At 46.7% G+C, this 16,628-nt stretch overlaps 1 protein-coding gene across 7 annotated transcripts in view; it reads right to left on the bottom strand.

Annotated features, from left to right (window-relative positions):
• Nucleotides 1-16,628, bottom strand: part of LOC144146937 (uncharacterized) — a 60,872-nt gene that overhangs the window by 12,503 nt on the left and 31,741 nt on the right. For all 7 annotated transcript variants that reach the window (XM_077678897.1, XM_077678898.1, XM_077678899.1 and 4 more), the window contains 5 exons: nucleotides 15,911-16,075; nucleotides 12,767-12,829; nucleotides 12,584-12,678; nucleotides 6,269-6,342; nucleotides 3,427-3,655 (listed from right to left, as the gene is read on the bottom strand). In XM_077678897.1, coding sequence (XP_077535023.1) covers nucleotides 3,427-3,655; nucleotides 6,269-6,342; nucleotides 12,584-12,678; nucleotides 12,767-12,829; nucleotides 15,911-16,075 — 626 coding nt within the window. The remainder of the gene's footprint in view (nucleotides 1-3,426; nucleotides 3,656-6,268; nucleotides 6,343-12,583; nucleotides 12,679-12,766; nucleotides 12,830-15,910; nucleotides 16,076-16,628) is intronic.

A 16,628-nucleotide genomic window follows, 5' to 3' on the forward strand; every position in this document is an offset into this window, starting at 1 on the left:
TCGGGATTTCATATTGTGGAGAAAAAGCGCGGCGTAAAAAATAGTCAAGAAGGAGAAAACACATGAGCGCCTAATCTTAAATTAAAACGGTCGCGCTGCACACACTTAATATAAAGCTTCAACCAGAGCTGACAGAGGCCATATACGCCTCGAGCTTCGTGATCGCTGCGCCGCCTGCGGTCGCTTCTCCGTGGCGTTCACGGGATGAGAGCTGCGTAGCTGATAGGGGCTCATGCAGTGTTCGGGTTTTCTTTCGTTTCTTTTTGCGTTTCGGCGCCTTAAATAAATAACTTGTTATGGTGATCGTCTGTAAGAAAATAGTATATTTAGGGCACTTCAAAAAACAGTTGCGTCTTGTTAGAGTGCTCGAGCTGCCTGGGAAGGCGGTTCTGCGCGTTTCTAGACCGCTCTTACTGGCGTCCGCGACGGCAGAACTATACCACCACTGTCACCTCTAAACCCGTCCGGCACAAGTGAATTCTATTGTCGTGTCGTTTAGACGGGATATTAGCGCAGTGTGAGGTTGGTTTCGTTTTTCAGCGCGGTCAACAAATGCGGCTTTGTTTCGAATATGCACGTAGTAGAAAAATATGTTTCGGGGATGTGATCACCCAATACCTGACAATAACTCGTGCTTTTGTGGGAACATAAGCCACGCGAAAAGTTTTAGCATATTCAAGGCTGTGAGTCATTAAATATGTTCGCACTCACTTATTATAGTAAGAACCAAGGTGGGTAATGAAACCACAGAAAAATAAATGGTCTGCAAGTCCGGAAGAAACAGAATAGCTCGCACAAGAATAAAAAAACATGCAGTGTAGCATCGGAAACGCTAAACACGTTCGTATAAACTTAAGCACCTGATAGGACTCACCAGAGCAACTAGATGCGAAATTCACTCCTATTTCGCTAGACATCGGGGGGATGGGGGCGCTTAATTATCGTTGCGTTCAAATGCGAAGCGGAATCAACAAATGAACGTTTTAGTAATCACAAACACAAGCTGCGCGTTCCTTTTCCTTTTGTTTTTCGACGTAACGAACGGCTCATAACTCGGCGGCGCATTTTGTGAATAGTGGGGTAGCCAGTTCGCAAGTGATAAAAGGTGCGTTCGAAGAGCTTGGTATCTCACAAGGCCCGCTGATTTCAGTTTGTGCTAGATTCTGCATTATCCCTGCGTCCTATGACGCTGTTTCTAAGAAGAGTTTTGTCGGGGACCCGTATTGCTCTATAAGCCCGTCACCGCGTGGCTCGCAGAGGATAAACGTAAGGAATGTTTGCAAGCCCCCCCCCCCCTCCCCCTTCCGGCCTCACCACAACACGATCCAGGATTAAATTTTTCTCATGTCCTGATTCAGGAGTATATTTTGCATTATCTATCGTACTTCTTTCGTAGAGAGTTCGTGAAATTTAAGCCACTTTGGCTTGTTTAGGGTAGTGATCAATGTCTGAGTTGCTGTCTGGCGTAACTGGCTGTTGCGTAACTGGCGTGCTGTCAGGTAAAGGTGCTCCGCTAGATTATGTCAGCGCGCACACACACAAATCCTATTTACATCGCTGTGTGTATCCGTAGCATGACCATAATGAGGAAACGCTCCTTAAGGGGGAACTGTTAAGTAATTTCAAGGCACTGGAATTACAATCAGCTCCACACTTATGCTGGTTTCATGACTCCGGACTGTGACGCACGCCTGGCGCTTATACAGACCGAATGTACCACACTAACCCTAGTATTCTGAGTCCTTCCTCCACTCGAGGATTCAATGGCAGAGAACCTCGAAATTGATTTCCCCAAGCATGAGCATGGCGGGATCTTCTCCTCAGCCGAGGAGAGGGAGCAAATGGAGTAGAAGAGGGACTCAAACTACGGCCCTAAGACCGCGTCAGAAACAGTTACATTCTCGTAAATACACTGCTCCACATAAATATGTATTTAGAACGCATACAAACGGTAAATCTCAGTCGCGAACGTGCCGCAACAACAGCGGCGTCAATGGGCAGCAGGCCGGAATCTGCCGCGGCTGCTTTCGAAATGGGCCGCAAGGGGGATTTCAGTGGCGCCCCTACAGGCAGCGCTCGAGGCGTATAGATAAGACGGCCTGGGGACAGGTGCGTCAGGCATGCCTGTTGGGGCCCACACAAAAAAACTCTGCCGAGCGGAACGCGTTCCGCTCCCCGCTAGCAGACGACGCTCGCTTTCCTAGCGCAACTCGCAACCGCAGCGCCGTGGTGGCGAGAGTCGCGGCCGGCCGCCTTCTCTCCACGGCCGCGGCGGGGAGATACGGAACGGAAACTAAAGCGTGGCAAACTGTTCGCGTGGCGACGCAGTGAAACATCCCCCTCGCGAGGGGCACGATGAAATGCAGAGCATTTCCGGGGGCGCACGACGTTAAGTAGTTTGCGTTACGTTTATGTTGTTGCACTTGTGGCAACTGCTGACGATAGAGCGCTCATCAGCAGTAAAATTGGCAGCCTCGGCGCACGTTTAGTGCGAGAGAGGGGAGAGAGTGTCCTTGAAACGTGCCTGGGCGCGCTATCGAATGTTGATCGCGCCGATAGCGAAACGTCTCAGCCGGGCATGTCGAGGCGAGCGATGCGGACAACTACGGACGCCAAGAACGGGTGACATCGTGAGTCAAAGAAGTGGTCTGCATTTAAAAGAGCTTGCCTTTCTTGATCGTAAATTGACTGTATGCCCAAGTGTTGCCTTTGTTGCTTTTCGGACCTGAACTTGTCGCGTCTTGGAAATGAAATGTCCGCATGCGCAATACTAATAAAACTTGTTGTATTAATGTGTGACCTCCCGAAAAAAAATGGCTGATGATTACTGTACTCCCCAGCGCGCGCCAAATTTGTGCCCAGCGTGAACTGCAGTCTTCGCGGTCTCCGCGCGCATCTGCTGTGTCTCAGGAATTGATCGCGTGATCAGCCAACACACGGCTCCGCGTGCAACTTCGCTGTTATATTGCAGTGCGTTGCCGCCGCCGAGCATGTTGTTGTAAATCCTGTTTGAACCTCCCGCGCAAATATCGCGTGGTTTGCTTTCAGCCGCGCAACGTGGAGGAGAGAGTTCTTTTATTGAAGGAGAAAGGAGCGTAATGTAAGTGTAATGTAAGTGTAACTCCGCCCCCCCCCCCACCCCCACCCCCCGACGAGCTGGGCTTCTGTCGCACCGCCTAGGCATGCCGCCCTCCCCCTAACACTTCCCTCATCTATTTCCCTTCTGTCTTCGGGCTTTCCTTCGTTTGCTCGGTCACGAGGCCGACAAAGCCGCCAAACTACAGTAGCAGACGGTCAAGTACTGCGCATTAAAAAATTCACTTGATAGTCAACGCTCGCCCGGCCTGTTTTCTTCTTGTTGTGTATTTGTTAGGCTGCGCTGTTTATCCACAACACTAAACCGGGCTTTTTTGCGCTCCGACATACTGTATGACATCCGGCTGAAGCTGTCGTCCAGGAGGGTGACCTTGATTCCGGAGCCCTTGACGCAGCAGGTGCGGCCGTCGATGATGAAGTGCTGGTTCTTGCTGGACGACGGGATCAGCATGATGTTCTCCTCGTTCAGATTCCGGTGCTCGAATTCCAGCTCTCGTTCGGCGACGGCCAGGGTGCACGCCACCTGGCCGATGATGCTAATTGCCTGCGAGGGTTTAATCTGCAAGAGAAAACGTCTCGCCATTATTGGCGGGGCACGCACAGGTATTGTGCAATATAGCTAAAGCTCGGTGGCTCGATGATTCTTTTCCATCGAGCAACCGTGGCTATAGGCTCAAGCTGCCAGGCGAAACCATTCATTGATCAAGGAAGGACTTTAGGGTGACTGATCCCCATTGTTGCGTTCCAGGAAAACCATTGTAAGCTACGTGCAGAAGTAGCAGGTTTTTGAAAAGACGATATACTAGCTTCATCAAGAGGGGCTCACATTGTTGCTTCCTTTGGACACGAGGATTTTCTGTTTGTGAGCGAGTGACGACATTCTCCAATTAATGGTCAAATCCCCCTCCTAGCACCATTATAATCACCGTGACAATATCGCCCGCCCCACTTTGTAATATCTTTTCACATAACCTAAAACGACCATATCGTGCATCATCTTAATCCTCCTTCTATTCTCTTCCCTTACATTTTTTTAGAAAGTGACAGAGAGGATAGGTCACTGGTGGTTTTCTATTCCCCTGCGATGCCAGAAACGTGTGGGGGCGCTTGACAACGAAGTCGAGTTCAAAAGTAACGGTCCTGACGAAATGGGAAAAAGGGATTGACTGTTGAAGGATAACAGATAACCCATAAAGGCTTACGTTTGTGTTACCTTCGAGGAAATGTTTCAACGAGGTAATAAAAGCCAATCCAAGCACCAGCAGTGCCGTTCGTTGCGCCCTTACTACAAAACTGTTCGCTCGCACTGGCCACTCCGAAACGGTATTTTGTCGAGTATATGCGGCTAATTTCTACTGCTAAGGGTTCCTTCGAAAGTCGCATGTTTGTTTTCGCATTTCTGCCCTGACGGCAGTTGTCATCCTCATTTACAATGCAAACGCCCATTGTCAACTAGTATAGGCACATGACCTGTTCGAAGACAATACGGAACTTTAAATCCAGAAACTATGAACTCCTATTGGGGTATATTCATATAACCAGCGGGACCTACTCGCAATCTGGAAGCAGAGTATCGACAGGGAAAGCCGTACAGATATTTTATTGAAAGCGCACAGGAAGGATTAAGTGAACCTTGCAGCACAGTTCTGTGAGGCATAGGTTTACTGCAGCTGTGAAGTCCCGTTACACTACTGCGCTTCCCTGGGCTCTATTCCGGTGCTGGCCACGGCTTTTCTAAAGTTAAGCTTATTACTCCAAGTAAAAATCTAGGAAATGCCTGGTAGCGTCCTTGTGTCCTTCACGCTCAGCTAAGGTCAAGTAAGCGCCTCGTAAGGCTTTCAGGCGCCGGCGGAAACGCCACCGGCCATGCTCCGGCTACCGACCGATCCAATTCGTGGTGACAATAGCGCAACCGACGGCGCTTCAGTCACCACTCGAGCCAGATCACGGCGCTGAATGAGGCCGTGAAGCAGTCGCCGCAGTCGCTTCGCTGGCCGGCTGAAGCAAAATTGAACACAATGCTTGGATCTGGCGTCTAAACAGCGGGGTGGCCACGTATGCGACGCCGTGAGAGACAATCAGTGCGGTAAGCACTAGTAACACAAGTGACAACAACGTCTTGTGGCCTTGCGAGAGAAGCGCGTAACATTTGTCCCCTCCGATGAATGCTTCAAAAACGACTTTACGATGGACGAGTAAGAAGCGTATGTAGTTAAAGCCCCGCTTCATTTCGATGGGCACCCAAGCGTGATATCGGACAATATTTTGAGTAGAAAGAATGGGGAAATTTTAGGCCACTCACAGGCCTTTATCATCCCACGGACACAATGATTTTGCAGTAAATATATAAACACATTAGAAACCAGCCGCTGGACCTGAAATTTAAAATTTCCCAACGCACGGCCACGCTGCACTTCATTTCCGCAATTTTCCAACATCGAGTGCCTCTGGGTGGCTCACAGTTCACGTAAGCAATTGATAATTCGTTAATCCTCAACAAAAGTTCTACGTAACTGATTGCTATAACCTTTATGCATGTGGTTGGTTTTCATTGCGCATGTAATCGACATCTTACTGGTAGTTAACCAAGTGTGCTTGCTTGTTGTCTTTACCAAATATTGGAAGAGTTCGTTTTTCGGCTCTCGTGCAGAGTTTTTGCACTCTTGTCTGTTTTCCTTCATTGCATTCACTTCTTTCCGATCTTTTCCCGGGGCGGTGGCCTCGTCAGGGGAAATAGGAGTCTCCTTTTGCGACGCCTCGTGAACATAAATAACTACATGCATGTATTTATGTCCGAGATAAGTTGAAATTGAAATTGAGCAAACCTTTCCCGTACTCTTCTCCACCATTCCACACCATAGAAATCCGGAAATTGATGGAGCATCCATTGTGTCCCTGACCGCTCTAGTAAACAAGCTGAGAGCGGAGTATACCCATTTGTACTTAGGTGACAATATCTGTCAAGCCCTCCGAAATGGCTTTATATCTTCCTTTGAAGACCCCACAGAAAATAATATGAAATTGATTATGAATAGATTACCCCAGGGTTATTGCAGGGGAAGAGAAAATAGGAGGCCTTTATGTAAAGAAGCCGACATTTCTCTTGGGTATAATATGCGCTTTCACGAAGTTGCAAGAGAAACCGCAGTAGTCTTCGGCTGTGGATACTTACACGGCAGTGTAGAACGGGGGTGCCACTGTAGTCACTTTCCATTACAATGTAACGCTGGTCCTTCGGGCGCACATCTGCGTGGGATACAAATAGAGCACACCAGAAATAGTCACTTTTAAAACAGAAGTCAGGAATTGTCAGTAACATGCACTAGTTATGCGAATTTGAGTTCTTTTATAGAAAAAAATTCAGGCAAGCTTGCACGGACGCGAACCACTTGATGGAGAAGCTGTTGTATGTTAGCATTGCCGCAAACAGAGATAAGTTTCAGTATCAATGTTTATTCGCGTAGTTGCGGAGCTAGTATTCGTCATCATATGCATCGAAGAAGCTGTCGTCTTCATCGCGGCAAGTGGTTGATGCAAATTCATCCTCTGATTTGTTGACGTCCACCACCTGTTCGTCACCAACTCGAGGCAGCGGTGGAAGGATCTGCACCTCCTCTCGGCAAGGATTGGCCCACTCGTAGCCATGTATCCAATTATTCATAATGGCATCTAGAGAATGCGGCGGCCATGGTTAGCTCTCCAAAGCAGGGTGTCTTTTAAACTTTAGCATTAGCGCTGAATTTTGTTTTTCATGCACGGGAGCAGCCAAAAACAGCACTGCCGTTGTTTTTTTTTTTTTCTATAGTCACTGCGCGATCCGGGGACTCGGCGGTCATCACGAGGCACGCACTCACGAGCGGTCTGCATTTTTCTGGAATTTTTTTCCCGAAACGGCAATCTTACAGCAAGAAAAACAGCTCCGCTGCTGAAATTATTCTTCTTCGCAGAACTGAATGCACCCACTTGCTTTTAAATGCAGAGCATTTCAGTAACTCACGATGTCACCCGCGTTGACGTCCGTAGTCGTAGTCCGCACCCCTCCCCCTACACTATATAAAAAAAATACTATCCGGCACCTGGTTTCGATCCCTTCACCATGCGGGCGGAACGCAATGTACATGGTTCTCTACCCACTGCGCCACAAAGCTGACACAGAATGAGAGGCTACGCACGCGCCTTATATCCTTGCCTTATTCAAACTACGTCAAGAAGCTGCTGATACAACGCATTCACTACCACCAACTCCCCAAACACTAAACGTTAACGCAATACACCCACCCCCTATGCGACGCATTTACTCGAGTCCCCCTCGCGGGGAGATGGGCCCAATTTCTTTTGTTAATAGCAACGCGATAAACTTCCTCAGCACCGCTATTTTCAGCCTTCAGGGCGACTGCATTACACTCCAAAGAGGGCTGAACTGATTAACTTTTCTCTCTGATTTTCTCCGACGAGCGGTGCGGAGAGCAGGAGATTGCTTGGCCAGCGACACAACTCTCCCCTAAGCTTACGGAGATCAATAACTTTTCCCTCTCTTCTTCGTTCTCTCAGTGTTACCGAATTCTGTCAATTCCAAGCACCTTCGTTTTAGCGTCTATGATACTGAACACTCCGAAAGGAGCGTATATTTGACCAGACATTTCAATATTATTCTTCTAAGAATTTTTTTCTCTCACATGTTGAGGAAGCTGCTTAGCATGAAGGTGTCTTCAGAATCGTGAAATCGCAGTAGTTTTACATGGCAAATCGCAGTCAGTTTTACAGTGCAGCAATAGTATTGTCTGAGATTTGCAGCTTTGTATTTCTGTGACGTAGACTACGTGAAGCTACGCTATTTGAATTCTTTATTTTAAGGCTGTCATTGAGCGAAACGATAGGCGTCTGCAAAAATTAGGCGTGGGTGGTCCCTAAAACCCCACACACTCGTGCGGATGCCGCATTGTACCACACCAAAATAAGAAACGTTTGCGTTCAGTAGGGCAAATTAAGCAAGTGAGAATAAGCGACATATATCTTGCTTGAGCGCGCGCTGACATCTTGCCATCCAAAACATCTACTAAATTGCGAGAGTTGTCTGCTAATGCGTGGTGTCCTTACGCCGCTTGTCTATTAAATGCAGAGCATTTCAGTAACTCACGATGTCACCCGCGTTGACGTCCGTAGTCGTAGTCCGCACCCCTCCCCCTACACTCTATAAAAAAAAATACTATCCGGCGCCTGGTTTCGATCCCTCGACCCTGCGGGCGGAACGCAATGTACATGGTGCTCTGCCCACTGCGCCACAAAGCCGACACAGAATGGGAGGCTACGAAAGCACCTTATATCCTTGACTCATTCAAACTACGTCAAGAAGCTGCTGATACAACGCATTCACTACCACCAACTCCCCAAACACTAAACGTTAACGCAATACACCCACCACCTATGCGACGCATTTACTCGAGTCCCCCTCGCGGGGAGATGGGCCCAATTTTTTTCGTGAGTTCTGAACACCCAGACGTGGCAATCACTGGTCGAGTAGGTTCCCTTTCTAAGTCGCCTTAAATGTGCATTTACATTCTAGCTATTAGATGCCTTAACTCTTTCGTTACCGCGTCTATAGAACGTGGGTCACCGGTACCCGAACGCGACATGGGCAATTTTTTAAAATACCAGCGCTCCTAAGCACTTGCGGTGCCATCTGTCGCGTTCTACAGGCACTGATATCTCATTTCCTGTCAAGTTAGTATTTTTCCCGCGCGGGGGCGATTTTTAACGGCGGTTCAAAGTGTGCGGTTCGCTGCGTTTGTTTACGAACATGGCGTACGATCCGGTTGCGGGACTCTCGTGCGTACGACGATTTTCTGGAAATTCTGTTGCGTCTCAAAGCGACTATTTGGCTGTTGCTAGCAGCAGTGAGTCTGAAGATGATCCCGGACCATAGGATTTTAGTTCGGGCAACGAAAACGTTATACTTTCACAGTTAAGTTTTTTTTTCTTGAGCCACAATGGGGCGGAAATTGTCCATATATGTATGGTTTAATAGCGCATTTCTTTCTCTTTTTACTCCTATTTACTGTGTTTATGTGTATGGAAAATTTGTACAATAAGTAGATAAGACTGTGCCACCTGGTCGAACAAGGCAATTTCTACTGGGAAGGAAAGAAAAAAATGTAACTCGCATACTTTTTGCGCTAGGGCACTGAAACTTTCCTGTAATGTACAGGACTGGTACGCCAACAATTCGGATATTTCAGAGTATTTTTCATTTTTCCTTCTTTTATGTAGTTTCAGTTTCAGTTTCAGTTTATTATCCGTTCCAAAAAAGTAGTACAGTAATAGTATTATACAGACGAGGGTCCCAAAGTTAAGAACTGTAACGGGACCCTCGATGAATTACAACAAACAATAAATTAGATCAAGTAAACAAGCAACATGTAATACGAATGAACGGCAATCAATTATACAATATATTGGGGTCAGTAATCATTATAAGTTAAGTGACACATCAGGCAACAAAAAGAAACTCAAAGAAAGAAAGAAAGAAAAAGAAAAAAGAAAGAAAATCACATCTAGTTTAATGGCTGACAATATCAATCAAATACAATTGTCTAAATTGCTCGTTTTTAAAGGGAAGTGTGTCAGGTTCATTTTTATATTTCGCTAGTCCGGCTTTATCCTATTGTATTTTTATTGTTGTATACCTTGGTTTTTCAAAAGTTTGTTTGACCGATTATCCCTTTTTACGCTACTACACTGATCGAAAGGGTTTGCTCTACCAATTATGCGTTTTAAGTGCGAATGCACTTCTTAAGCGAGCCTGAATCCTCCGCCGCCGTAGTCCGCATAGCAACAGCTGCGGGTGCGCGCGCTCCTCGTCTTCCTTAGCAACGGGGGGAGATGGGCGCGCGCTGCCTCGCCGCTGACATGGCACATACCCACGTGGGGGATTGGCCAGGAATCGGGCGTGAGAAGGGCTAATGCACCCGCTTAAAGGAGTATTGACACGAAATATCAAAGTTGAGATCCGCTCTAGCAATCAAGTACAACGACAACACAAATAGGTGTCTGTGAATAAATGCATCTTTCTTTCTTTGTAGTTGTGTGTGTGTGTGTGTGTGATCTCTATTTCGCGAACATTACCGAACCGCGCAAATTCAACTCGTGCATTCGTACTTTCACATTCTTCCCCTCGGGGAAATGCGGGGAATTTTTTTGTAGAAATCCAGGGTGTCAGACGGTTCGTTCGTTTTCGCAATTTTTTATTTGTTTCTGTAATATTGTTGGGCCTTCTTTTCGCCTTTTTTGGGGGGTGGGGGGGGGTGGTGGGAAAGGAGGTGTTTATCGCGGGATAAGCGAGACGGGAGGGGGAGCGTTAGAGCTGGGTTGGGGAGCGAATAGACGCATGCACAGCCTCCCAAATTTTTATTAATATAGCGGGAGCGAGGACCGATCGGCATGTCAGTGCCTTATCAAGGTGCTCAGCAGCGAAATAGGAGAGAGTAAACGCACGCGCATACAGCTACCTCCTGTATGAGTGTCGGCTGCTACGCTGTTTTCTTCAGAGTGGTACACCCCCTGCCACTGCATTTGAATGACTTTGCACCACACGCTGCTTAGCTACATTTGGAGGTAGCAAAAAAAGCCTTGCAAGATAAGAAAAACAGGGGGTGTGTTGCCCTGAGAAGAACAGCAGAGCAGACGACGCTCCCACAACAGATAGCTCTAAGCGCGGGCGCGTACCCTCGCCTATTTTGCCGGCGAACACCGTGATAAGGCGCTGACACGCCGATCGGTTGCCACTCCCGCTAGATTATTGAAAATTTGGGAGGCTGTACGTGGTAGGGGCGTCAGAAGGCTTATTGTCTTTCGAAGACATTTCCAGGGAAGTAAGCAGATACGCGACGGGTATCGTTCGTTCCGAGGAAGAAGAGCGGACATTGAAGAGCCGTCGGTATTCGGTTTCAAGAAGGAAGTACACAGAGATGTTTCTGGCTCTTCAATGCCCGCCATAGCTACGGCGTTGCTCTTTGTAACGACTCGGAATATTTTGTGTTCACGTATAGTGGCATAGACGACGCTTGATTATTTCAATTGTAGCGCTCGTAACAGATAGCTGCCAGTAAGACTGGTGAGGTGTATGACGAAATAAAAAAAACAGTAATCATAACCGGCCAGGCGTGTGTTCTTATAGTGAATCCGGTAGTCTGTTGATTGCTATCAATAGGGCGCCTTTCCTAATGAAAATACGTACCACATTGTAATCACACAAAAAAGATCGCGACTGTTGTGAAAATACTGTAACAAATTGGGACTGCTTTCTCGAATAACCAGTAATTTTGAAATATAATTCATTCGCAATGAAAAAATAAGAAAGCATCACGGAGAACAAATACAAGAATAAATTCCGCAAGATATTGCTGCATCTCCAATTTTCAGAATTTACAACGGGTGCTTCGTGAATAAATTCTGCTAAAAAGTTGCAAACGTCGTATCGTTAAAATTTGTTGTGCAAGATGAAAATACCACGCACCGGCAGCGTTCCCCATTTACGGAAATTGCCTCCTCAAAGTAAGTAACACCGATACTAATTTGCCCCCAGGAGATCACATTCTCTACATTTGGATTTTATTTATAAATTAGTATTTTTCTGCAGTAAACTTAGACAACCGTAGAATTTTGCTTTGGCAGTTCAGCGTTGCCCGTAGTTACAGTGCTGTAGGAAATTATGATTGTGCGGTTTAACACGCCTACACTATATATATATTATGAGGCGCGCCTTAGTGGAGGGCTCCGGATTAATTTTGACCACCCGGGTGTCTTTAACGTGCGCCAAAATCTGGAACATACGGGCGTGTTTGCTTTTCGCCTCCATCAGAAAAGTGGCCGCCGCCGCCGGGAATCGAACCCGTGTCCTTGGGCTCAGCAGCACAACGCCTTAGCCACTGAGCCACCACGGCGGTTTCCGTAGGAAATAGAACATCACCGAGAAAATGTTATGCCTTCGACGGGAAAGAAGTTGTAGATAATGATTTTTCATCAATCAGGCTCTCCTTTGGAATATCCCATTAAGGTCACTGAGGAATGCGAGGGATTCAAGTCACAGCACAACCCTGGGTCAATCAATATTGAGAAACCTGCACAGGCTGTCGGGATTTCTGCTCGCGGTAAGAACCTCACGGGGCCTTATTTATCCGCATCCCTCCGCTACGGCGCACCTCACTGCCCTTGCCTTGCTTCATCGCTTAAGACTCTTAAAATTACAATTGGAAAAATGGACGGGTGCCTACGGCGTAGCGAGTTTCCGAGAGCACAGGTTTGACGACGTGGTAAAAGATTACCTGCCACTAGCTTCCTTCATAAGCACAAAAATGCGCTCAAATGCTGTCTTCGCCAAAAAGTGTGTCTACAAAAACACTGCGTTTGCAAAAATTTCATCCTAAAACTGGGAAGCGTAACGAGCATAGGCAGCAACGATTTCGATGGGAGAGAATTGAACAGCACTTGCCTGGGTGGGCATGATATGACCGTGGATGGGAGGCGGAAAATTCGTCGTAGGCTTTGGAAAAGTTTTCCGGAAGAGCGTCTTGTACGAGGGCAAGGCTGCGAGTAAACAAAGAAGTCAGGGCGTCAAGAAGACAGTTTGCAATTTCTTCACGACAACAGCTCTGAAGGTTGCTTCTGTACGTACCTCCGCACTATTCTGAAGCCATAACACTTGTTCTTCCCTCCATCGTGAAGGTCGCTTAGTTTCCTGAGCAAAAAGAGGGAACACATTGTGCAAGAATGAACAAACGCTGCTACGCGGTTCCTAAAAAATGCTAATGCGTAAGGGTGCGTGTTAGTATGCTGCTTAATTGCTAATGTAGAATAGAATATTGTTACATATCTATATACAATTCAAAGCATTAAGACAGTAACAAAGGGTGTAAGAGGAGGCCAAAGGCAGCGCTGAAGTGCCCTACTTGTAATCGCTGATTCAGCCTTACTAATGTAACATCAGGCATTCGTAGAATGCGTAGACAGGCCACAATCATTTTGACTACTTTGAAAGCCCTTTCATGCGCCGGCAGCCGTGAGATGCGACTCACCAGTAAGGGATATTACGCATACTGATATCTATACGCAAAGCATGAATCTCACTCCTCTAATGCTACAATCGTGATCTTGGCTGATGGCATCCAGAACTACAATGCGACGGACTGGAGCCAATATTTTGTGTTTCTCTTTTAAAAAATGTTGAGTCACAGTTGTTGCGATAATTTGTTATCTAGGGCCAGTGTTGTGCACGGTATTCCTCATTTCGGTGGTAGAACATTCTCTACCGACAATTTTGTTTTACAGAGCAGTTTTAATTGTGCAGTTTGTAGTTAAGCAAAAACCATAGACCAATATGTTAGCGGGTTGGGGACACACGAGAAGTATGAGCTTCTTTATGCTATGAATACGCACAACATAGGCTATTGTGCCCTGCAAGCTTTCCAGAGTGGATAAGATAACGGGCAATGCCCCGACAATACAAACAGCAAGCCTGTCAGCAAATGAATATAAGGCTGCGGTTTCCTAAATGGCTAAGCTGTAGCGCCAGGCAGTGGAGTAAGATTTATTAGGATCACTTTCGCGAGTTGTGAATCCGAACTGCTTTCTTTTAGCGGAGAGGAATACCCTAAACTTCTTTCCCAACCCCTTTTAGCTTATTTGAGCAAGTGGCCGTGAGCAAATCTTTGGGCTCAATTATCATACAGTACAGAAGCTATGGGCCAAAGAGAAAAGGTGCGCCATAGGTACATTCTCTTCATTCGTTAAATAATATTTGCAGCTTTCCAAACCACACCATCCTTATTAAACATTCTGTGATGCTAAAAGGTAAACTTGCAACTTTCTGTAGTGTTTAGGGCTCAAAAAAGCAACAATTATAATAGTAGGACTTGTAAACACCGTTATGTATACACTCCTTCAATATTGGAAGTATGTACCTGCCATGACACGTGTTTAATAAAACCTATGAGAACTGTCACACGCCAGATTTGCTTTTTAATACAGCTACACTGAGTATAGCGAGAACAGTTTTGTTGAGTTACATGAACAAATTCAAAAATTTGACGACCATTTTTTTTTGTTCTGGGCACCCTATACCACCCTAAAACTGAATCAAACCCAGTCAGCTTTGCCGTATTCGTTTGTCTTCTTTTTTATTACTAATCTACCCGAAAAGTGCAATATTTCTTACAGCTTTCATCCTCGGCGAACAACGTTTTTTCTACCATATTCACTGCATAAACCAGCGCGTTTACAGTAACCGCTGTATATGGTAATGGCGCTGGTAAAACCGCAGGGTACTAATGCCGCCTCCACATCACCAGTGGAAGTTGTGTCCAGTATGTCTTGCTGTGCGTGCACAAGCCTTTCCTGGGTACTTGCACATGCGTACACCGCAGAACTCTCCCAAGTATAACCTCCGTTCGTGCGGTCACAATGAAAGCTGGCTTTGAAGGAAGTCAATTCTACTGGCCTCTTGTGAGAGTTTTAAATATCAGGAAACCTCTTTCTGCGATTCAGATGATTGTACCAAAATTTAGTAAAGCGTCTAAAAACACTTTACCTTGGACAAAGTTTTCGAAATTGCTGAAAAATCTGTTCACTGTAGTGCCCTACGATGCGATCATTGAGCCTTTCTGCTTCCTCGCGCACTAACAGCAGAGCTGTCATATTGGGACTACGAGATAGCCTCGGAAAAATTAAAGGCAGCCGAACTACGTTAGGTACTCACGATTATTTGGTTTCGCAGGTAAGCTAGAAGTAAGACGTTATGTCTACCTGTTCCAATAAACTTGTCCCCTGACACACTGAGCGAAAGATATTTCCGAGCTTCAGAAGCCGATAATAAATTCTAACCCACTAAAACTACTTTGCCGTGCAGGTAGAAGTCACACAGGTAAGCTCACATAGGTGCGGTCACCTATGGTGCAGCCGCGCTCAGCATTCGCGTAGAAGACGACCACAGAGCAAGCACCTCAGCTGACACCACGAGGCACGGGACGCCACTTAAAAATCGCACCACCAATCAGCAAGACTCGATTCCACCGCAAATTTCGGCAGCAGCTATCAGTCCCACCAAAGACTTGGGGACAAGCTCTACGCAAGCTAATTAATAGTTGGTTCACTCTGTGCGGTTACCTCACATATTGATTACCTTTACGTTACCTTATGTTAAAAGGTTATGATTTAGATCATATGACAGACCTGCTGCAGCATGACAATCGTTCAACAAAATGTGACCACGCAAAAAATAATTCACCGTCGGGGCGAAGAAAGGTAACTTCTTGCGTATTTCGAAGTAACCACGGGACGAAGCTCATCATCTTAAGGGGCTCTGCAACAGTTTAGGTAAACGCTCTCCCTTTTTCTTTCTGGTCTGGAAGCACTGCGAAAGTTGTAGTTATCGCCTGCACTGAGCGGCTCTACGTGATTTCCTCATCTCATCAGATCCGCCTTCCGTTTCTCATTTGCTTTTGTATCAATTTTGAAGTGGCTATCGTGCGTTTACTTTGCACCTGAAAGGAGCCAGCCAGCTGCCGGTACACCACTCAAATAACGTAATTCAAGCGCTCGAAGCAAAACAAAATCCCGAAAGAGTGAAAAAATCTTTTAAGAGCAGTTGCTAAGTTATCTGACGGGCATAGATTAATACTTTTTTGGCTGATGTACTTCCTCACCCGAATTCTAAGTACGGAATGTGTTTGTTGACTACGTTGTGAAAGCCTTTAGGATTTACAGAAAAGTTGAGCAAAATGTTGCAGGGTCCCATTCAGCCCTGAGTTGCGTGCGGGCGTACTTGCAGGCGACGAGGTTGTAGTAGATCCTGGAGGCGGAGTTGGTGTCGATGGAGTAAAGCTGCAGCACGGGGTCAGCGTGGGTGTGCCCCTTGTGCGGCGTCGTCACAATGTACGTCTCCGAGTCGACGGTCTCCGAGGTCTTCTTCAGCTTGGTACCCTGGAACCTGCGGGAGAACAAATTAGGTGCCAAGGCGAAAAAGGACGCCGTTGCAGAGCTGACCGCATCTATTCCCTCAACACAACTAAAAATGCAAAAGCATTTTGTCGGAGTTACTGCTCGCGCGTACATTGCAAGACACCCTGTGTCAGGCCCCGCAGTTTTACATGCGGTGGAAGAGAATACAACTTTTTTTTTTCATCAAACCGGCAGTGCGGGGGCAAGCGCGAGGTGTTGTCGCGTGTTTTTCCCTGGTTAGAGCTGTTTTAAATTCTCGTATGTCGCAGTCCAGCATAACATTCACCACAGCCTTTAACACACGAAAGAGTTCAGCAACTGCGGTATTTTTTCTTCCCACCTAACTCCACCCCAATGACTCGCACACCACGGCAGACCGGCAGCGAGCAAGAGGGTGATCGTGCATCGAAAAGGTGTTCCGCGCACTGTCTGCGCACGCGGCCTTGTGGACATAGTGGCAATGCTGGTTGAGGCAAGACACCCGCTAGGCTCTAAGAGGAACAGGCGTACGCCGTTTCGCATGGCCGCCTTTAGCAACGAAA

The sequence above is a fragment of the Haemaphysalis longicornis genome, unplaced genomic scaffold, assembly GCF_048455015.1.
Source record: "Haemaphysalis longicornis isolate Haplotype H1 unplaced genomic scaffold, Haemaphysalis longicornis Haplotype H1 scaffold_7, whole genome shotgun sequence".
Classification (NCBI taxonomy): Eukaryota; Metazoa; Arthropoda; class Arachnida; order Ixodida; family Ixodidae; genus Haemaphysalis; species Haemaphysalis longicornis.